General features: G+C 41.2%; 1 protein-coding gene across 2 annotated transcripts in view; it reads left to right on the top strand.

Moving 5' to 3' along the window:
- The window catches only part of ATP6V1G3 (ATPase H+ transporting V1 subunit G3), a 79,457-nt gene extending 56,335 nt beyond the window's left edge, over positions 1 to 23,122 (top strand). For both annotated transcript variants that reach the window (XM_061161087.1, XM_061161089.1), the window contains 3 exons: positions 2,537 to 2,769; positions 14,394 to 14,494; positions 22,924 to 23,122. In XM_061161087.1, coding sequence (XP_061017070.1) covers positions 2,688 to 2,769; positions 14,394 to 14,494; positions 22,924 to 23,097 — 357 coding nt within the window. In that variant the 5' untranslated portion in view covers positions 2,537 to 2,687 and the 3' untranslated portion in view covers positions 23,098 to 23,122. The remainder of the gene's footprint in view (positions 1 to 2,536; positions 2,770 to 14,393; positions 14,495 to 22,923) is intronic.
- The last annotated feature ends 564 nt before the right edge of the window (positions 23,123 to 23,686 follow it).

Below are 23,686 nucleotides of genomic sequence, written 5' to 3'. Positions count from 1 at the left end.
CAGGAGAAGACAAGACCGAATCAGTCTAACTCCCTACTTGGTGTACGCTTAAAGCCCTTTTCTGTGTGAGTGGACACCTCTCCCAGTATTGCACTTTGCATCTTTTGTTAAGAAGGGTTGTGCAACCTCCCATGGGTATTTTTAGTCCTGGAAAAGACTCCTCTATTAATTAAATAAATAGAAGGCAAACTTCTGTCATAAAATTTGAAATTATGTGTGAGATATTAAAGGAAATTGATTACAGTTTGCTGCAATTGATATGTTCACTGCAAATTATGGATATTTTGAAATTGCCTGACAATGTTATTGTGCTAGCAGCAACTAAGAATGGATTTTCCTCTGTTCTGATTGAAGATCTAGCTATCAAAAAGTGTCATTACTGTACAGACTTCCATGGTGGTCCAGTGGTTAAGGTTTAGCCTTCCAATGCAGGGGGTGTGGGTTCGACTCCCAGTCAGAAAGCTAGGATCCCACGTGCCTCACAGACAAAAACTCAAGACATTAAACAGAAGCTATATTGTATGAGATTGGTGCAAAAGTAATTGCGGTTTTGCATTGTTGAACTTTGCCATTTGATATTGGAATACTTTCTTAAATAAGTGTGGTTATATTTCATTTCAATGCACACATCTCACTTTGGTTTTTTTTTTTTTTTTTTTTGCCAATGACCTTTTACTTGTTGCTTATTTTATATTTATTTTAGACTATAAAAATGATGTTAGGCAAAAGCAAAGTCAAGCGATTTTCTTATTCAAGTTCAAAATGGTTCATAAAGCAGCACAGACAACTCGCATCATCAGCAACATGTTTGGCCCAGGAACTGCTAAAGAATATACAGTGCAGTGGTGGCTCAAGGAGTTTTGCAAAAGAGATGAGAGCCTTGAAGATGAGGAGCTAGCAACTGGCCATCGGAAGTTGACAGTGACCAGTTAAGAGGATCGTCGAAGCTGATCTTCTTACAACCATACGAGATGTTGCCCAAGAATTCAACGTAGACCATTCTACGGTCATTTAGCATTTGGAGCAAATCATAAAGGCACAAAAGCTCATTAAGTGGGTGTCTCGAGAGCTGACCGCAAATCAGAAAAATTGTCATTTTGAAGAGTCATCTTCTCTTATTCTACACAACAATGAACCATTTCTTGATCGGATTGGGATGTGAGACAAAAAGTGGGATTTTATATGAGATCATGGTCACTTTTTGGTGGTCTGCCGCCAGTCTGATCCACCACAGCTTTCTGAATCCTGGGAAAACCATTAGAGCTAAGGAGGATGCTCACCAAACACATGAAATGCACCGAAAACCGCAACGCCTGCAGCCAGCATTGGTCAACAGAAAAGGTCCAATTTTTCTCCTCAACAATGCCCAACTGCACATCACACAACCAATGCTTCAGAAGTTGAACAATTGGACTAAGATGTTTTGCCTCATTCACCATATTTACCTGACCTTTTGGCAACTGACTACCAGTTCTTCAAATATCTCAAAAACTTTTTGCAGGGAAAATGGCTTCCACAACCAGCAGGAGGCAGAAAATGCTTTCCAAGAGGCTGTTGAATCCCAAAGCATGGATTTTTATGCTGCAGGAATAAACCAATCTTATTTCTAATTGGCAAAAATGTGTTGATTGTATTAATGTGTTGATTTTGATTAAGAAAGATGCATTTGAACCTAGTTATAATGATTTAAAATTCACGGTCTGAAACCATGATTACATCTTTACCAACCTAATAACAAATTCAATGAAGACTTTAAAAATGGTCCACATCAAAAAAAAAAAAAATCTTAAAGAAAAAGAAGTTGTCATTACTACAAAATGCAGTTGCCATATGATCCAACAATCCCACTCCTGGACATATATCCAGACAAAACTATAATTCAAAAGGTACATTCACCCCTATGTTTATAGAAGCACTATGTACAATGTCCAATACCTAGAAGCAACCTAAATCCATCAACAGAGGAATGAATAAAAAAATGCGGTACATATATACAATGGAATATTACTCAGCCATAACCAAGAATGAAATAATGCCATTTGCAACAACATGAATAGACCTAGAGATTATCACACTGAATAAATCAGAAAGAGAAAGACAAACGCCATATGTTATCACTTACACATGGAATCTAAAATATGACACAATGAACTTATCTATGAAATAGAAACAGACATAGAGAACAGATTGTGGTTGCTGGGGATTGAGGGGAAGGAGGATGAGTTTGTCCCAAGCAGATAATTGAATCATTAGAAATAAATAAAGGAAAAGACCTAAAACTAGAACCACAGGGACAAAGAACAAAGAAAAATCTTGTAAGTTAGAAGAAAAATGCCATAAATAAGTCAATATTCCTTGGAAGGAGAGGGGCTTTGATCTCCCTACAGATATTTTATTCACTCTTTGTAAGTGAACATAGCACCCCTTGAAAGTGTTCTTAATTCACAGAAAAGAGCTAAAGTTGACAAAACTAAGTTCTCAGCTTCCTTTAACTTGTTTTTCTGGATTCCACCCTTGGGCTCTCCTTGGAGTCCAGTAGCCCACACCTCAGGCCACTTTGGAAGCAGCAGCTGTGCTTGAAACTCACTGTTGACACAACAGTGTGAGCTCTGAGCTGGTTTCTCTAAGGACAAGCAGAGCCATCACTTCCCAGAGTCGCAGAAGCCGCCTGACCTAGAGCCGCTGCCATGGCCAGCCAGTCACAGGGGATCCACCAGCTCCTCCAGGCAGAGAAGAGGGCCAAGGACAAACTCGAGGAAGCCAAGAAGAGTAAGTCTTTTCCATTCCATCTGATTTGTCCGGGGCAAGAGAGACAGGTTCGATCCCTGGGTCGGGGAGATCCCTGGGAGTAAGATACAGCAACCCACTCCAGTATTCTCGCCTGGAGAATCCCATGGACAGAGGAGCCTGGTGGGCTACAGTCCACGGGGTCAGAGAGAGTCAGACACGACTCAGCACGGGCCTTCTCTGTCACAGAATGGGATGAGGGGAGTCCAGTAGGATGTGCATAGATCTCGGGTGGCGGGAGATGCCAATGAAATCCTCGTCCCACCACACTCCCTGGGAGAGGCTGGCTGGTCCACAGAAACTACCCACTTGTCTGTGTCCCATCACTGTAGTGGGATGGAGTCCTCAGCTCAGATCTTCAGGACCGGTCACGAGCTAAGTGAGCTGATTAAGGGCACTGAAGTCACGGAGGCTCAAGCTTTGCCTCTGAGCTTCCTCCCTGGCGCGACAGCTCAGAGTCTCAGTACTGTGCCACGGCTCCGAGACAGACAACCGGGAACTCCCTGGCCGTCCCGAGGCTCAGTCTTGGTTGGGAAACTAAGATCTCACGAGTTCTGGGGCATGGCTAAGAAGAAAAGAAAAAAAAAGTAAAATAAAACAAGGATGACTTCCAGACTGAATCTACTTATTAGGGAGTGAATTTCCGCAAGTGACTTATCCTCTGTAAGCTTCGGTTTCTGTTCCTGTAAAATTGTGATCGTAACAGCTCATGGCTCATTCTTCTCCCTCTCTGGATGGCTTTTCATTTCCAATGTTCAAAAATTTTTGTTTGTTGTTTAGTCGCTTCAGTCATATCTGACTCTTTGTGACCCCATGGACCGTAACCCGCCGACTCCTCTGTCCATGGGATTCTCCAGGCAAGAACGCTGCAGTGGGTTGCCATTTCTTTTTCCGGGGGAACTTCCTGACCCAGGGATCAAACCTGCACTGGGTCTCTGGGTCTCTTGCATCTCCTGCATTGTCAAGTGGGGTCTTTACCACTGAGACATCCTTTAAAATATTCCCATTTAATTCTCATTTGCTAACATTCTTGCTATTTAGTCATTCATCTACTTAATTACACGTTGGATATCCTCATTAAACCTCTATCTCCTTCCTCTTCTCTTTGCTATTCACAACACCCATATGAATTAGATATTACTATTATTTCCATTTCTTGTAGGTAGAAACTGAGAGTCCATAATTTGCCATATAGTATTTTTTAAAAATAGAAATATTCATCCAGGCACCATGATCAAAGCATATCTTGTGTACTCCTCACACCAACCTATTTTGCAGAAAGGGGAACGTGACCCTTAGAGAAATCATGCCGGTTGCCCAAGGTCACACAGAGGAAAATCTTAAAGACAGAATTTGGATGGGGTCTGAGTCCCCAGCCACAATCTTAACAACTGCCCTGTACAAAATGTTCTTGATTTTTATAATGAATGAACCAACACTGAAGATCTCCGACCCACATTCAGGTTCCCAGAGCCAAGCTCTCTTTTTCACACTCCTCCATTTCCTATCACATGGCCACTTAATCCGTCACAGAGCCGTCATCACCGTCCTCCAGTTACACGCCCTGTCCCTGCGGCAGTTAGAGTCTAAGCCCTGCAGGTTGGGATTGTGTCTTAAAACCATTGCTTATACATGAAGTGATGGGGGGGGGGGCCTGCTTCAATATGCTGAAGGAAAGGTAGGGACAGGACACTGAGAGGGAGAGAGACAGAGATAGAGAGACAGAGAGACAGAGATAGAGAGACAGAGAGACAGAGATAGAGAGACAGAGAGAGACAGAGAGACAGAGAGAGACAGAGACAGAGAGAGACAGAGACAGAGAGACAGAGACAGAGAGAGACAGAGAGACAGAGAGAGACAGAGACAGAGAGAGACAGAGAGAGACAGAGATAGAGAGACAGAGAGACAGAGATAGAGAGACAGAGACAGAGAGAGACAGAGAGAGACAGAGACAGAGAGACAGAGACAGAGACAGAGAAAGACATAGACAGAGAGACAGAGAGAGACAGAGACAGAGACAGAGAGACAGAGACAGAGACAGAGAGACAGAGAGAGACAGAGAGACAGAGACAGAGAGAGACAGAGAAACAGAGACAGAGAGACAGAGAGAGACAGAGACAGAGAGAGACAGAGAAACAGAGAGACAGAGACAGAGAGAGACAGAGTGAGAGAGAGACAGAGAGACAGAGACAGAGAGAGACAGAGTGAGAGAGAGACAGAGAGAGAGACAGAGAGACAGAGACAGAGACAGACAGAGACAGAGACAGAGAGAGAGAGAGAGAGGGAGAGACAGAGAGAGACAGAAAGAGACAGAGAGAGAGACAGAGAGACAGAGACAGAGAGACAGAGAGAGAGAGAGACAGAGACAGAGAGACAGAGACAGAGAGAGACAGAGACAGAGAGAGAGACAGAGACAGAGAGAGACAGAGACAGAGAAAGACAGAGACAGAGAGACAGAGAGAGGAGGGAGAGAGGAAGGCAGCATCAGGCACCTCTCAGTCCCCAGGGGGTTTTCGACCACAGGTAAAATCATTTTCCTTTCTTAAGATAAATTGACTTCCTGAGCACTCAATCATGTGGGCACCCACAACAAAAAGAGAAAGAGCCCCGCGGAGGAGCTGGAAGAGGAAAGGAGGGTGAGAGCAAGTGAGGACGGCCCGGACCCCTCTCCACTCCTGTTTCTGCCGGAGACCGAGCCAGGACTGGCCTGCTGGTGTGTGGGAAGGATGCCACACTTCCAGTGCAGGGGGCATGGGTTCCATCCTTGGTCAGGGAACTAAAAATAAAATTCTTTTTAAAAAATTTAAATTAAAAATAAAGTTTTTAAAAACATGGCCAATGATAGCAAAATGGTATAAATGCAGAGCAACTGTATAGAAAACAAAGCAGTCACTTATCTTTTATTCAGATTTCTAACCACATTTAAAATATCCAGGACAGAAGACCAGCTTATTTAAGACGTGATAATTATGTCACCTTTGCTTTCCCTTATGGAAGAAACAAAACAATAATAAAGTGCACAAACTATATTGTCAATAAAATATAAGGTCCCACAGTGTAGCACAGAAAACTATATTCAGCACCCTCTAGTAAACTATAATGGAAAAGAATATTTTAAAAAAGAATGTATATGTGCATATAACTGAATCACTTTCCTATACAGCAGAAATTAATACAACATTGTAAATCAACTATACTTCAATTTAAAAAATTACAAATGAAAAATTTAAAAAAAAGAATATCTTCATAGGATCCAAATGTTTTTTATCAATTATTTCTCATTTTTCAATGTCATTAGAGAAGCCTAATGAGTCATTCAATTTGTTTGGAGGTGGGAACCACTCTAAAGGATCTAACCTCAGATTTCATAATAAAGATAAAAGCCAAACCTCTTTTCCTTTCCTCTAGTAAACATGCTGCCTTTGGGCAATCATCCCTCAGAAGTCAGTACTGGAAAATCCATACTGTATTTTTCATATGCAAAATGTTAATCTTGTTTACCAGTCACTTAAAGTATTTGTGTACTTTTTTTTCCCCTTAGTCTTTGTTCAGAAGTAGTCAAGCAAATATCAATCAGTAATAGTAAATACTCTGACCTTAAAAACCATTTTGGAAAATATGTTCACAAATGTTATTTCAACCAATAACCTCTGCACTCTGCACACACACAATTTTTTTTTAATTTACTTATTTTTTCATTGAAGGATAATTGCTTTACAGAAGGTTGTGGTTTTCTGTCAAATCTCAACATGAATCAGCCATAGGTACACATATGTCCCGTTCCTTTTCACCCTCCCTCCCACCCCACCGCTCTAGGCTGATACAGAGCCCTGTTTGTGCACTTAGTTTTCTAAACAAATATTTGCTTGTTTCTTTGGCTGCAGCAGGGGCTGACCGTGGCACAGGGGACCTTCCACATTCACGGCAGCACGTGGGGGCCTGGGTCGCAGCATGTCGGCCCTACCGCCCTGACCAGGGATCGCAGCTGGGCCCCTGAGAGCAGAGTCTTAGCCCCTGGACCACCACGGAGGTCCCTGCAGTCAACTTTATAGAGGGTGTCTGTCTTCTTCCTCAAAGAGCATGGGCCCTGAGGACCGTTTTCACTGGATAAGCCATTTTCTTGCTCAGTTATAACTGAGCATTATACTCCCTTCACAAGCATGCCGAGGTACCCTGGGTAGCTTCTCTTGTATTTCACTGTTCTTTATTTCATTCATTTATTTATTCATTTCAATTGCATCTTTGATCAGAGTTAGAGTAAAAATTCAAGGCACTGTTATCAACAGGAGGAACAAGGACTTGTGTCTTTGGAATATGACTTTTTACTTTAAGCTTGACGTTTTATGAGAGCACTGTTTCTCTCGCTTACACGCACTGCAGACTCGGAGATGCACACACCTGTAGGGGTGGTAAGCAGACAGTGTGGGCTGAGCCTCGGGCTGGAGGGACGGTGTTGGGCAGGTCCGTGTCCCATGAAGTCCCACTGAATTATACTTTGCGAGTGTGTGATTGCTCAGTCGTGTCTGACTCTTAGAGATCCCATAGACAGTAGCCCACCAGGCTCCTCTGTCCATGGGATTCTCCAGACAAGAATACTGGAGTGGGTTGCCATGTCCTCCTCCAGAGGAACGATACTTTTGCAAACTAAATAATTTAAATATTTCTCCTTCTTACTTAGATAACACATCAGTGAGTACAATAATGTAGACTTGTTCGGATGGCCTGCCATGGGTCTTTTTGTAATTGCTTATTTGCTTTCCCAGTATACAGATATTCCAAATTTATTTCAACAAGCATCTTGACTTAATCATTTTTTTCATGATGCAAGTGAGTGTTCTGATTCAGGGAGACACAAATTCTACTTAACTAATAATGCAAAAAATGTTGCAGTAGAAATTCATGGCCCTGTTTTGCATGTTTTGTAAGCTTGTAAATGCTTCCTTTTACTTTATAGTCCACAGACTAATGGGGTATTTGTAGGTATATTGGACTTTGATATCTTCGAGTGGGTTGTATTAAAATAATAACCATACAACATTTTCGTCTATTAAAAACATTTGGTTATATTCAATCTAGGATCTACATAAAACTACATATAATACATATATATATATATGTATATTTTTTAACAAAGAAAGAACAAGTAAACGGAAAAGTAAGGGAATTACAAGCAGGCAGAGGAACGAAAGACATGTGAGGACCGACAGAGAAGCCTCTCTCTAGCAGTCACAGGCCCCAGCAGAGAAATGCTGCTTTGTTTTCCGGGCAACTTACTACTGTTTGTGGTCGGTGAGCAGAATGAGGGCGTTCTTTGAACCAGCATGGTTATATCATAATACTAACAACCCTCTCAAAGCCAGGAGAGCTTCTTTTTTTTCTCTCCTTCTATGTGGCAGAGCTTCCCAGGTGGCACAGTGGTAAAGAATCTGCCTGCCCATGCAGGTTTGATCCCTGGAGAAGGAAATGGCAACCCACCCCAGTATTCTTGCCTGGGAAAGCCCATGCACAGAGGAACCTGGTGGGCTACAGTCCGTGGGGTCACAAATAGTGGTCACACACACACACACACACACACACACATGGTAGAACAGAATAAAAATGTTATTAGTAACAGATAGAAATCTCCAAACACTCCCAAGGTGCCCTTTCTGTTTATACTAAATCAAGGTGACCCCTGCACTGTTTATGCCTATTTTTTTTTCATTTGGATACTTACTCTTTCTACCCCACTCAACTACCTGACTTAGCATCCACTGCTCAACGAACATTATTTCTCTGAGCCTTAGCTTCCTGGGACTCCTGTAACCAGTCACCCCACGCAGGGTGGCTGACAACAACAGAAATGTATTAACCTCCAGGTCTGGCGGCCAGAGTCCAGAAGCAAGGTGGTGGGGGTGGGGGCGCTCCTTTCTGAAGGGTCTCGGGGAGGACCTGTGCCCTGCCTGTCTCCCAGCTTCTGCTGATGGTCAGCAACCCGTGCCTTCCCTTGGCGGGGAGCCACGTCCTTCTAACACGCCTCTGCAATCAGGCGGCCATCGCTGTGTCTGCTCTGTGACCCTACGTCTGTGTCCAAACTCCCTCTCGTTCTTTGTCTTCAAGGTTTTGTTTTTGATGTGAGCCCTTTTTAAGTCTTTGCTGAGTTTGTTGCAATATGATTTCTGTTGGTTTTTGGGGGGTGGGGCACGAGGCATGTGGGACCCGAGCTCCCCAACTAGAGATGGAACCTGCACCCCTGCATTGGAAGGCACAGTCCTAACCTCTGGACCTCCAGGGCAGCCTCTCCCTCTCCCTGTGGGACGCCAGTCCTCAGATAGAGGGCCATCTTAATCCAGCATGACCTCCTCTTCACTTGACTGCATCTACAAAACCCTTCTTTCCAAGAGAGGTCACATTCGCAGGTACCAGATGTAAACAGACTTTGGAGATGTGTAAACACAGTCTAACATCCGGTGGTCGTCAAGTTCACTGGACAGTCCTGCATCCTTATCTTATCTGCTTTTGTCAGTGAAAACTTCTCAAAGAAGTTGCCTGTATGCCTTGAATCTACATTTAAAAAATCCCATTTGCTCCAGAATCTCTAATCAGAACTTTGTCCCTCCAGCTCCGTCATAGCCCCCTCTTGTCAAGTCCAGCAAAGTTGCTAAACCCAACTAATGAACAACCTCAGTCACAACTGAGTTCTTCTTTCATCTCTGAAGCCCTCCCTCTACTGGCCTCTGCAGCCCTGCTCTCAGGCTGGAGTTTCTGTCATCTCGCCAGTCTCTAGAGAGGGGCCCCCACCTGGGACATGTCCTCTTCTATATCCACAGATGACTCCTAAGAGATTGCATCTAATTCTGTGGCTTTAAATCTTGGTTCCGTGTTGATAATTCTCAATCTTTATGTCTCCATCCTGACCTGTTTCCCTGATCTCCAGATTTATATAAACATCAGCCTTCTCCCCATCTCCACTAGATGTTTAATGGGCATCACAATTAAACTGCCCTCTTGACTTTGCCCCAGAATAAAATGTTGGAGCCAGCATTGGCTCACGTGTCCCTCCTGTTTATCCCTCAACTTTCTTCAAAGGATACGTAACTCCTTGCTAATTAATTCCACGGCTGCTTTGCTATTTCCGCTCATCATAAACATGTGTCTGAACCATTGCAGTAAGTTTCAGACCCATCTTCCTGCTTCCCCCTTGCCCCTACAATCTGTTTTTGTCACACCAGCTAAAGAAATTCGTGTAAACCAGAAGTAGTAGGATGCCACATCTTGGCTAAAAACCCTCCACGGCTTTAGCATCTCAAGGACCCAAATCCTTATCATCCTCACGTGCTCTCTGTGTCCTGGCTTTGCTGCTGCCTCTCTGATGTCATCTAACACTCAACCATTCTGCTCCCTCTGACCTGGGACCCACCATGAGGATGCCTTTACTGCTCCTTCAACAGGTCAAGGAGCGTTCCCGCTCAAGGGCTTCGTGTCTACTCCCTCTGCCTGGGATGCTCTTCCCGTTCAGGTATTTGCATGGCCAGCTGTCTTATTCCTTGAGATCTCTGCTCGTGTATCTCATCCTCTGAGAGGCTTGCCCTGTCTGTGTTAGCACCCACCCCACTCTCTGACCCTTAGGTGCCTTTGTTCTCCTGCACGGTATTCATCATCTTTGCCGTATTATATCCTTAACTGTCTCTCTTCTATTTCTGCCTCCCCCTATTGCATTACACAGATCCGCTTGTGGTTTTTGCTGCTGTATCAACAAGACCCAGAAGAGTGGGCGACTTTGTAGACAGACAGTAGTACTGATGGGCTAGATGTCTCTTATTTCCACTCCAGGGAACGTGTGTTGGCCACCTTGTTGGTTGTTTTTTTTTTTCTTTAATTTTTATTTTATACTGGAGTACAGTTGATTAACAACGCTGGACTAGCTTCGGATATCCAGCCAAAGCGGTTCGGTTACACCTATACAAGCATCCATTCTTTTTCAAATTCTTTTCCCATTCAGGTTATTACAGAATATTTTTTTAAACTTTTTACTTTTTTATTGGGGTATAGCAAATTAACAACGCGATAGTTTCACATGAACAGCGAAGAGACTCAGCCATCCATACACATGTATCCATCCTCTCCCGAACTCCCCTCCCATCCAGGCTCCCATGTAACGTTGAGCAGAGTTCCCTGTGCTGGGGAGGTCCTTGTTGGGTATCACTTCAAATACAGCAGGGTGGGCATGTCCATCCCATTCTCCCAATCTATTCCTCCCACCCTTTGCCCTTGGTAACCCTAAATTAGTTCTCTAAGTCTGTGAGTGTTCCTGTTTTGTAAATAAGTTCACTAGTATCATTTTTTTAGATTCTGCACTTAAGTGATATCTTTGGCTATTTGTCTTTCTGAAGGTGGCGTAATTTTAAAATTGGGAAACCTCCCGCACAAAGACCCCAGCTAGAGGTTAACAGGAGCGGATCTGAGGCACTCATTTTGCTTCGCCTCCGATGAGACAGCCGGCCTGAGGCTCCCTGCTTCTTGCCCTGGACGCAATCGGGCGGAACATATGTGGGCTATCACGGGCAGCAGCTGCCCAGTCCTTCCAGAAAACTGCTGTGCAAGCAGCCATCTCCCCGCGGCTCTCCTCTTTAATTGAATGAGAACCAGCAGGTGACCGGTGCCACGCAGGGGAATCAGACACACTCTCGGCTTGTCGCTGCACGAAGCTCGTGTGCAGCCTCTTAAGTGGGGTCCTGGATGCTTCTGGGGGCAGGGCACTTGGAGAGCTTCTTATTAGCATTATTTCTATGTGCTAGAGTCATGACTTTGAGACCAGTATTTTTACCTAAAGATGCAATTAAGATGGAGCGCCATGATGTTTTATGTGCTCGACTGGATAAAACCGGATCCTGCAACCTATCATTATGTATCCTACAATCCATTCTAAGAAAACGTTGCTACATCTTAAATACATTTTTGTCCTAATGTCAGTGACGAGCAGTGATCAGAAAGTGGGCTGGGGAGCCCAGAAGAGCATACCGTGCCCACATATCATCTATTTGTTCTATGGGTGATGCATGTTCAATTGCCACCAAATGGCTAGAACTATAGAGAATTGGGAAAGTCTGTAGATGCAAAATGGGAGGAGTGTTAATTAAGTAGGAAAAGGTGAGCATTGCTGTGAATGTTCCACTAAGTCTCAAGCATTAGAAGAGCACTCAGGTTCAGGAGACCTTTGCTTTTACAGAGAATTAACAGGAAAGTATCTGTTCTGAAGGAGGTCTGCTGAGTCCCACTCAAGTCAAATAGTCAGACGCATTTCAATTTATAACTCAGAGACTCTCTTTATTCCATCCGTGTACAGTGACTAGCAAAGCAGGTTGTATATCGTGGGAAGAGAAATTTAGAAACCATTTACACTCAAATACAACAAAAGTACATAAAGCCAAGTAAAGCATGTACCTAGATGAGAGATAAGAGTTTACATTAAGGCTTTCTTTTAATAAAATGTTTGAAAAATTAAAATAAATAACGTAAACATTCTTTTATGCTACTTAATGAGAACATGCTTATTAACTTACTTCTGTTGAAGTATCATTGACTTACAATGCTGTGTTAGTTTCAGTATATACATATATATGTATACATATATATATACATACATATACACACACATATTTATGTATACATGTATACACATGGGCTTCCCTTGTGGCTCAGCTGGTAAAGAATCCACCTGCAATGTGGGAGACCTGGGTTTGATCTCTGGGTTGGGAAGATCCCCTGGAGAAGGGAAAGGCTACCCACTCCAGTATTCTGGCCTGGAGAATTCCATGGACTGTATAGTCCATGGGGTCGAAAAGAATTAGACATGACTGAGTGACTTTGACAATCAAAATACATACACACACATGTATATCTGGGTAAACACAGATCTATATACATACATACATTCTTTTTCAGATGATTTTCCCTTCTATGTTATTAGAAAATATTGAATATAGTTTCTTTTGCTATACCGTCCATGTTGTTTATTTAGTATATTTTATATATTTATATATGTTATTGTTTAGTTCCTAACTTGTGTCTGGCTCTGCGACCCCGTGAACTGTAGGCCGCTAGGCTCTGCTGTCCATAGGATTTCCAGGCAAGGATACTGGAGTGGGGAGCCATTTCCTTCTCCAGGGGATCTTCCCAACCCAGGGATCGAACCCATGTCTCCTGCATTGCAGGTGGATTCTTTACCACTGAACCACCTGGGAAGCCCATATTTATATTTAGTAGTGCATATGTGTTAGTCCCAAACTCCTGACTTACCCCTCTCCCCCACTGTCGCCTGCGGTAGCCATAAGTTTATTTTCTGTGTCTGAGAATACACTTATTTAGTTCCAAGTCTACACCATACAGGGCTTGCCAGATGGCACTAGTGGTAAATAACTGGCCAATGCAGGGGGTGTAAGAGACATGGGTTCCATCCCTGGGTACGGAAGATCTGCTGGGGGAGGGCACGACGGCCCACCCCAGTATCCTTGCCCGGAAAAATCCACGGATAGAGGAGCCTGGCGGGCTTACAGTCCACAGGGTCACCAAGAGTCAGATACAACTGAAGCGACTTGACAGGCACGCACTACACCCTAAAACAAACCCTTGACAAAAACCATCAACAAAAGCTTAAGAGACATTACCAAAGAAAAGGAAGTATGTTGTTAGAGGGGCAAAAGGATAAAGGTATGTAACTAAAACAGACAACAGATTTGGGGAAAAATTAATTTTAATACAGTTCAGGATTTCTTCAAAGTTTTAATGCTCACGAAGCTTGAGTATCTGAAGGCGGGGGGTGGTGAGTGACTAGCAGAGATAACTGTTCCTCTGTAACCCCCAAACTTCCTCTGGCTGTCAAATAAAGTCATGTGCTTACCTAATGATCACCACAGCTCCACGCTTGTCTGAAACTTTGATCTTCGTTGCTGTCTGCTGGCTTAAGGCTTACACCTTTGCTCTTAATAAAAGAAAAGAGAGCTACTTAACTAAATCTCCTCACCATTAAAAACAATTGGTTTTACAATCACTTTCAAGTCCCCTCAGAGAAAGCTGCTACAAAAAATATCTACTTTGATGTGTTGTGGGGCTTAATCAGACTTTCTAGAGTCAACAAACGGGAAGAGAAAAATCCAATAAAATACTTTAAAAAAATTGCGAGTCAGTTTGATAGAGTCTGAGTAGCCTGTTTGTGCACTTGGAGATCTGCCAGTATTAAATAGAATCCAGTTGGTATGGACTGAAGGATTCCTGGCAGCAAATCAGGACAGAAAATCTGACCAAATAATGTCTGCTTGAGTCAGTGACAACTAAAATCTGTTCCCTGGCTGGTACTGCTGTGAGTAAATGGGCAGGTATTTTATTGAAACATGGATGTGTGAAAGAACATTGTCATGTCCATGTTCTAAAGAATCCAATTGAAAAAAAATCAGGGATTTTTCAATATCTATCGTTTTTTTAACGAAGGGTGTCATCCTAGGGGAAAAAAAAAAAAAAAAAACTTAAAAAAAATGTAAGACCGCATCCACATTTTTAAAAGTCAAGTTGAAAGTTCCAGATGTGTTGAAAAGAAATATCACTCCTTCTGTGCCCCTGTTAATTTTCAGGAAAAGTCAAGCGATTGCGCCAAGCCAAGGAAGAAGCGATGGCAGAAACTGATCAGTACAGAATGCAGCGAGATGAGGAATTTCGACAGAAACAGGCTAAGGTGAGTAAAAGAGTCAGCACCAGCTTTTTTGCAGCATAGACTCTAAGGCATGAATATATTCATTAATAATAAGATATTGATTCTCCTAAGTGTCACACATAACGTTGGTATCGTTTAGTTGCAAAGCCATGTCTGACTCTTTTACGACCCTATGGACTGTAGCCCTCCAGGCTCCTCTGTCCATGGGATTTCCCAGGCAAGAATACTGGAGTGGGTTGCCATTTCCTCCTCCAGGGGATCTTCCCCACCCAGGGATCAAACCTGTGTCTCCTGCGTTGGCAAGTGGATTTGTCACTGCTAAGCCACAAGGGAAGTCCATCATGCATGCTACCAGGAGAGAAAAATACAAGGGACACAGGAAATAGAGTTCAACCAAGGCTAAATATGGGGCTTCTCTGGTAGCTCAGCTGGTAAAGAATCTGCCCACAATGCAGGAAGCCCTGGTTTGATTCCTGGGTCGGGAAGATCTGCTGAAGAAGGGATAGGCTGCCCACTCCAGTATTCTTGGGCTTCCCTGGTGGCTCAGCTGGTAAAGAATCCGCCTGCAATGCAGGAGACCTGGGTTGGGAAGATCCCTTGGAGAAGGGAAAGGCCACCCACACCAGTATTCTGGCCTGGAGAATCCCATGGACGTGGAATGAGTCGCAGAGTTGGACATGACTGATCAACTTTCACTTCACTTCAAGGCTGAATATCAAATAAAATCACTTTTTTTTTTAAAGACTTTTTGATATGGATAGATCATTTTTAAAGTCTTTATAATTTGTTACAGTATTGCTTCTCTTTGATGTTTTGGGGTTTTGGCCCTGAGTCATGTAGGATCTTAGCTCCCCAACCAGGGATCAATCCCATAACCCCCGCAATGGAAGACAGAATCCTAATCACTTGATCACCAGGAAAGTCCCTCAAACAAATGTTACAAAATTACTGATTTTACATTTTCACTTCCAAGGTGTTTTGATTTGTCAGAGAAAGTATCAATCAGTAGTTATTATCTAACACAGTATAGGTTAAAAATGATGTTCTCAAATATACAAGTGAATGGAATTGGTTAAAGTATTATTCCTTCTATAGATTATCGACTAACACATTTAAGTAAGAAAAAAAACATTTTTTTTTTCTTGTTGCTGTCTGTTGATGTTTTCTAGTAGAATCAATAAAAAGTGTTGCACAGTGTTATGCAATGAGCTTATTAGGCCAAATTTCCTTTGGCAAACAAGATTTACAAATGATCCATGTAGATGTTGTTGTAAATTGTTGAAACATCTTCTGGTTTTTCCTTATGATTTCCTTTTCCATTGGCTGACTTCATTCAACAAATCTTTTATTAAAATATTAAAAAGAGCTTTTTCCTACACTAGTATGTTTAAAATGTCTGCAGTTTACAGTAACAAATATAAGTGCATGAATTTTTCTGAGCTGACTGCAAACACAGACTAAAAGAAATGATTAAGTTCCATGTGCCATAACTAAAGTTTGTATGTTTTCTTTTTGCCTCAACAAAATTATAAATAAAGCTCTGTGTAGAAGCTGGACATTGCAAGGTGAACTACAAGCAGTCTGTAAATCTGTTTACAACTTTGATTTTAGAAGCATCTGGTGCGGAACTCATGTAGGATCAGGTACGTTAGATCCTACGGTAGGAAAAACTTTTCCAAGGGACTATTTCTTAAAATAAAATGTCCTTTCTAGAATAAAGTGGGCAACTTAGCAAAAGCAACTCCTTCTTATCAATATTTGGAAAAAGAACTCAAAAGATTCCAAGAACACACATGTACACACACCCTCCATGGTTGGCCCTGGGAATCTTCCCAAATTGTCAGCTCTGAAAATGGCATTCACTTACGTTTTACTCTGAACTGCAGATATTCGTCAAATGCTAGGGTAGGAAACAGCATTGCTTTATATTTTCATGAAGGATTTATGGAGTGAAGCCAACTATTTGAAAAGGAAATCATAAGGAAATACCAGAAGTCTTGTTAGCAATAGACAACAAATCTACTTTGGCCATTTGTAACTTTTTTTTTTTTTTTTACTACTTTTGTTGCTACTTGTTCTGTTCTAGCCATAAGTCTCCTCATTTTTCCCCAGAAGAATTAAGTAGGCAGCTGCCACTGGGCCTTTGCATATGCTGTATCTATTCCGTGGATCTTCTTTAATATACATTCACCTCTCCTTGATCTCTATTTTGGTGTTAGCTCTTCTTATTGATCACCTTGCTTAAAATAATGTCTCTGGTTAAAAAAATATAATCTCCATTATAGTCAGAGCATTTATCACTACTGGATATACTATATATTTATTTATTTTTTTGCTTATTATTTATCTTTCCTCCTGGACCGTGAGCACCAAAGTGAGGGTTCTTTGTTTTGTTCTCTGTTGCTTTCCTTGATATTGGAATAGCATTTGCTCCTCCATAAGTATCCAATGAATATTCACTGTACAAATGAATAACTGAGCATCTCTTCTATGACTTTTTCTTTTTGAGTTCTGTCATGTGTCTGTATATGCTTAGTCATATCTGACTCTCTGTGGCTTCATGAACTGTAGCCCACCAGGCTCCTTCGTCAATGGAACGTTCTCAGCAAGAATATTGGGGTGGGTTGCCACTTCCCTCTCCAAAGGATCTTCCTGACCCAGAGATAAAATCTGCACTTCCTGCATTAGCAGGCAGATTCTTTACCTCTGTGCCACCTGGGAAGCCCATGACATATTAGGACCCAAAAAAAAGAAAATAACTATTCTTGATGCCAGTCAGCTTTTCAGATCTTGTGTGGGACATTTCTAACATACTCATTACTATTTTTTAAGTATTTACAAAACTGACCATCATTTTAGAAAGTAGCTGGGTTTACTCCCTTGAAATATTATTTTTCCAGAAGAATCTCCTACAGTGTAAATCTGGCTCAGGATATTTATTCTCTGCATCAGAGAGTCATTAAAACTCCACATGGCTCTCATAATTAGAGCTCTAAGCCAATTTTACAGCTAGTTGATCAAAAGCTCACATAGAAAGGTCAGCATGTTTAGACCTCTGTTACCTCAAGTATATTGCAAACCACAAGCACGGATCTTCTCTCCTGACATGACCCCCATATGTCAGACAGAGAGCTAGGCCACTAAAGCTCATCATCATTAACCCAGGGCACGTAGGAGGTCTGGGAAGGGACCCAAGAAACCAGCTCTCTGCCTGTCGCTGGGGTTGCACCTTGCTGCTACTTTTTGGGGTTGCTTTTTAGCTCTTGCTAATGTATTTTCCAATTCCCCTGACTTATTAAGAGAAACAAGTACCCCAGTGTGGGCTGTATATCAGCGAATATCTTTATAACAAAGATTTACTGATCCCTTGCTATTTTCTTATTCCTTGTTTTACTTTACCGCTTGCTAAAATTTCATACCACTCAGCAAGGAAAAGGATCAAACTAGCAAAACAGGCAACAGCTTAGATGATTCTAGAAAGATGCTACACTGAGTGAGGGGAGTGAACGTGAAAGTCTCTTGGTCGTGTCCAGCTCTTGGTGACCCCATGGACTGTAGCCCCCCAGGCTCCTCTGTCCATGGCGTTCTTCAGGCCAGAATGTTGGAGTGGGTAGCCGTTCCTATCTCCAGGGGATCTTCCCAACCCAGGAATTGAACCCAGGTCTCCTGCATTGCAGGCGGAATCTTTGTCATCTGAGCCACCAGGAAGTGAGAGACGGCCATCATTTACACTGTATGATTCCATGTATATGGACACAAAGTGTATACTCTTTGATTCCATTTATAGGGTATACTCAAAAAGACAAATCTCTAGTGATACAGTTGTTACTTCAACCATCCTGTAGGACCTTGGAAAAGTCCTACAAAATAGCATCTTCCAATGAGGAGAATAGTAGATTGCTACCATGGAAATATTAAATACTGTTAATGCCAATAAAAGGGGGACTGACCATGCATCTAAACAAAAGACCTAAAAATGATTGCCCTGGTCATATTGAAGATTTTTAAATCTTTACTATTTCTTCCTAAATTCATATCATGAAAATATTTTTGTTTCCTTGAAGCAGCTACAAATTGAGAATGCAAAACTGTGTGAAGGAACTGAACCTCTGTTACCCTTTAACTGAAACACAACTTACAAAGAAACTCATCGAATGTTGAAAGATTTCACCAACACTGTTTGTCATTAAGTTGTAAAGCTATATACATCAGTCTCAACACTAAAGGTTTGCAAATTCACATGGAGAAGTCCCTCAAAGGTAGCCTGTGACCAAATGCACTGCTGTGCATCACGTAATATCCACTTCTATTTTACACAGTGTCCCAGCTATTCAAGCAGCAGGCTTTGACCAGCCAGAGCAACAGAGCCCAGGTAATGAGTTTCCTGTAACACCTGGTGACCCACTCACTGTCTTCCGTTCAACGTACGCATTGAGCATCTATTATGTGCCTGACAGCATTTGAGGCAATTTAACTCATCAGTGGATGAGATAACCCTCACCCTGGTCCTTGTAGAGCTTGCATTCATTCATGTAACTCCTGCGTGGCTTAAACCAGCACTATCTTCAGATACAAATGGAATTCTTCCCAAGGAAGACCATTTAAAATGGTACATGGGGATCTCCCTGGTGGTCCAGTGGTTGAGACGTCACCTTCTGATGCAGGGGGGTCAGGTACCATCTCTGGTTGGGGATCTAAGATTCCACATGCCTCACGGCAGAAAACAAAAAACAAAAAAACACATAAATAAAACGGAAGCAATACTGCAACAAGTCAATAAAGATTTTTAAAATTGTCCACATTGAATTCATCTTGATGTATGGCAGAAACCATCACAATACTGTAAAGTAATTATCCTCCAATTAAAAATAAAATTTAAAAAGCTATTAAAAAATCTTTTGAGAAATAAAATAAAGTGGTGTGTAGTGAGTCAAGGTATCATATTGTCTAGGAAATACTGCAGAAACTCAAATGATTGTGGATCAAATAAACTCAGAAATAATATGCTTATTTATACAGGATGAAATACAGGAGTTTGGGTTATTAAAAGGGTATTCCAACATTTCTGAAAGTTTAAGATGGATTATACAAATTTTAATGTGCAAGTAACACAGTGATAAATCATAATAATTATTACTAACATTTACTGATTACTTGCTCAGTGCTAAGCTTCTGTGCTAAACACCACTTCATAATAAACATCTTCAGAAAATTATGTTGTCTTAACAAAGCACATTAAGAATACACCTAATACGGGTAGCTGTCCCCTCTCGTCCTGTCCCCACAACTGTCAGAAACGATGGTCATTCTCATGAGCTTCCAAGCACTTGAAATCCAACTAGTCCAGATGAAGATATTCTAGAAATAAAATACACGCTGGGTTACAGGAACTTGCTCTTCCATCACTCAGTCATGTCCGACTCTCTGCGACCTCATGGACTGCAGCACCTCAGTCTTCCCTCTCCTTCACTATCTCCCCAAGTTTGCTGAAATTCATGTCCATTGAGTCAGTGATGCCGTCTCTCATCCTCTGTCACCCTCTTTTCCTCCTGCCCTCAATCTTTCCCAGCATCAGGGTCTTTTCCAGTGAGCCGGCTCTTCTCATCAGGTGGCCAAAGGATTGGAGCTGCAACTTCAGCATCAGTCCTTCTAATGAATATTCAGGATTGATTTCCTCTACAGTTAACTGGTTGGATCTCCTTGCTGACCAATGAACTCTCAAGAGTCTTCTCCAGCCCCACAATTCGAAAGCACCAATTCTTTGGCACTCAGCCTTCTGTATGGCCCAGCTCTCACACCCATGCATGACTACTGGAAAAACCATAGCTTTGACTAGATGGACCTTTGTCGGCAAAGTGATGGCTTTGCTTTTTAATACATTGCCTAGGTTTGTCATGACAAACAATTATGCAAGAATTTTACATTTTACATTAAAATAATAGCATGGCTATATTGGGCTAGATACAAATATTGTTCAAGCTAATTTTTCCAATTTTTAAAATACAATTCTAGAAAATTTAAAATTACATTTATGGCTCACTTTGAGGGTATTACAATTCTGCAGGCTTTGCACTCATAAATATGGTTGACTTTTTACAACAAACCCATCAAATAGGTTGTTACCTATTTGATGCTACCTCTCATTTAAAAAATAAAGATCCTAAGGCTGAGATGAAAATTTTCAAAGTCCAATGGGACAGCTGCAGTAATCCAGCCTAATAATAACTATTTTTAATACTTCTCCAAAGAAAAATAGGTAATATTGTAGTTTTATAACAGTGTGTCTTACATGTATATGGAATTTAGAAAGGTGATAACGATAACCCTATATGCAGAACAGAAAAAGAGACACAGAAATACAGAACAGACTTTTGAACTCTGTGGGAGAATGTGAGGGTGGGATATTTCAAAAGAACAGCATGTATACTATCTATGGTGAAACAGATCACCAGCCCAGGAGGGATGCACGAGACAAGTGCTCCGGCCTGGTGCACTGGGAAGACCCGGAGGAATCGGGTGGAGAGGGAGGTGGGAGGGGGGATCGGGATTGGGAATACATGTAAATCCATGGCTGATTCATATCAATGTATGACAAAACCCACTGGAAAAAAATAATAATAATAATATATATTATACAAGAAAAAAAAATAAAATAAAATGGGCAGCACCATGATGAACTCAGGAAAAAAAAAAAAAAAAAAAAAAACAGTGTGTCTTTTTAATTTTTCTCTACTTAAGACATTGAATTTAGTAATGGTAATTTTTTTTTTTTAGTTTGGTATAAAATCCAATATTGGATTTAGAGGAAATTTTTAATTTTGGTAGAACTACTTTGGTACGTAGTTTTCTATTATTTTTCGACGTCTTTGAAGCAAGGAAAATTCCATCCACATGTCTGTGCTTCTTGTGTATTCACTTATCAAAGTGCTATTTTATAAAAGCTATTTGATGTCTTAGAAGCTGTATCACTTCAAAATGATTTTGTTTGAACTAGAAAAACCCAGTTGACTGAACTATAAACAGAAAAGAACTTGAACCTGATGCCTCAGTGACATTTGATTTCAAGTTTGGGACCCAGAAAGATCATTCGGATTCTAGAATTTAGAACAGTCTAACAACCTTGAAGTGAAAGTCAATCATCAGTGGAGTCTCTTGGATTAAATTAAATGCATGCTTTCCCCAAACACTCGGGGAAGAAAAAACAAAAACCGGCTGTATCGCCTTCACAATTCCCTGTTCAAGAAAGGCTGGGTTTACAGAGGAGACCACTTAGGAGCTGACTGTTTGCTCTAGCAAAGGGTAACCTTACAAAGGGTTTCACCGCAGAATCTCTTTAAATTGGTAACTCCTCGGGTAAAATTATCTTTTTGCTTTTTCATACTGTTCATGGAAATTATATTTCAATCATATCATTACTTGACAGAGAAGCTAAGAGAGAGAGAGAGGAGACGATAGGAAATACTGATGATCACTGTTAATGAAAAAACAATCAGAAAGATAAGTTACAGTGAGTCTAAAGCTGTAATGGGACTAAACCAACATGTATAGGTCTTCTTCAGCTTACTCCGTGCTTAATTTCTGGTAAACCCATGGCAGGTTGAAACTATTGAAGTCAAAAATGCATCAAATATACCTAACCTAACCCATGGGCTTCCCAGGTAGCTCACTGTTGAAAAAAAAAAAAAAACTGATGTCAGTGCAGGAAACATGGGTTCAATCTCTGTGTCGGGAAGATCTCCTGGAGGAGGAAATGAACCCACTCCAGTATTCTTGTCAGGAGAATCCCACGGACTGAGGAATCTGGTAGGCTGTGGTCCATGGCGTCGCAGAGAGTTGGACATGACTGAGTGTCTGAACACATACAATAAATGATATATCTGGGCTTGTGAAGGTATCTTATGGGGCATATTGTGGCTGTATATTCCTAAAAAGACAGATTTAAAGAGTTCAGATAATGTATTTTAAAAACTCACAAACCAGCTATTTGCTCTTTAAAGACCAGCAATAATGGGTTTAATGATGTCTTTCAACTTTATTTGCCAGACTTTTAATTCAGAAAGTAGGACACAGGAACTCAGTGGAAACTATCGTAAATACATGAAAAAAACTTCTGAGCATGGTATTAATATAATGATTGTGAACTTGCCCTCAATTTGTACTGTGTGAAGGTCAACTTAGAAGTCACCTGCTGTGGCCAGCTTCCTTTTTTTTTTTTAATAGTTGATTTACAATATAGTTTCAGTTGTAGCATAATGATTCAGCTTTGACCTTTTTTGCGGAGTATGTATTTTTTAGAAAAGTTTACCCATCCCACTCACAGCATTGGTGACCTTATCCATTCTCTGAGAAAATTCTGGAAAAAAAATGATAATCCAAACAGAATTTAACTTACAAAACAAGTAAATTTTAAAATGATGTATAGTGTAGTGAATTCTGTTTTCTTTTGGTAGATAATGGGCTCTCAGAGTAATGTCTTAGAAGAAATAGAAGTGCAAACCCTAGGGAAGATAAAAGAACTGCATGCAAGCTACAGCAAGTCCATGGAAAGTGTGATCAACGAGCTATTAAGCATCGTCTGTGACGTGAAACCAGAGATCCATGTCAACTACAGACTCACCAACTAAATGTGCATCTGACTGTTCAATAAAGACTGCTTTCATGCCCCCTGATTGTTTATGGCTTCATGTTTGTATTAAGAGATTTGAAATGTACATCTTAAATTTACCACACATCTACAGATTTTCATGTGACGTAACTCACACACAAATACCGAATTTAAAAGCAAACCAACAAAAAAGTTGTCATAGCTTTCCTGGTAATAGGTGTGACCTTGTCTTCCAATTTGGAGTAAGCCAAGAATGCAGAGTTGACTTATTTTTGACACATGAGCAAAAACATGGATTTGGCCATTTTTTGTGGGTGTGGGTCTTTTTTTTTTTTTCTAATTTCTTCTCCTCTTTGTCAGTTTAGAAAATGTGTTCTTAGTTGTGGTTGTTAAAAGGTCATTTTTAAGGGAGATAGAACCATGACTCTAATATTGGTATAAAATTATTATATGTTAAGGATTTTATTTAACTCATTAATCAGTGAGGAAACCAGTAAGATGTTATCACTAGTTCAAAGAATAAGACCTTCCTAGATAGAAAGAGAGATGATAGACAGACAGACTCATACACACATACATACATGTATACAACATAAAGAGAAACGGGC

Source organism: Dama dama, chromosome 14 (assembly GCF_033118175.1).
Source record: "Dama dama isolate Ldn47 chromosome 14, ASM3311817v1, whole genome shotgun sequence".
In the NCBI taxonomy this organism is placed as follows: Eukaryota; Metazoa; Chordata; class Mammalia; order Artiodactyla; family Cervidae; genus Dama; species Dama dama.
The sequence above is the reverse complement of the archived record's forward strand: the minus strand, read 5'-3'. Positions and strand labels throughout refer to the sequence as shown.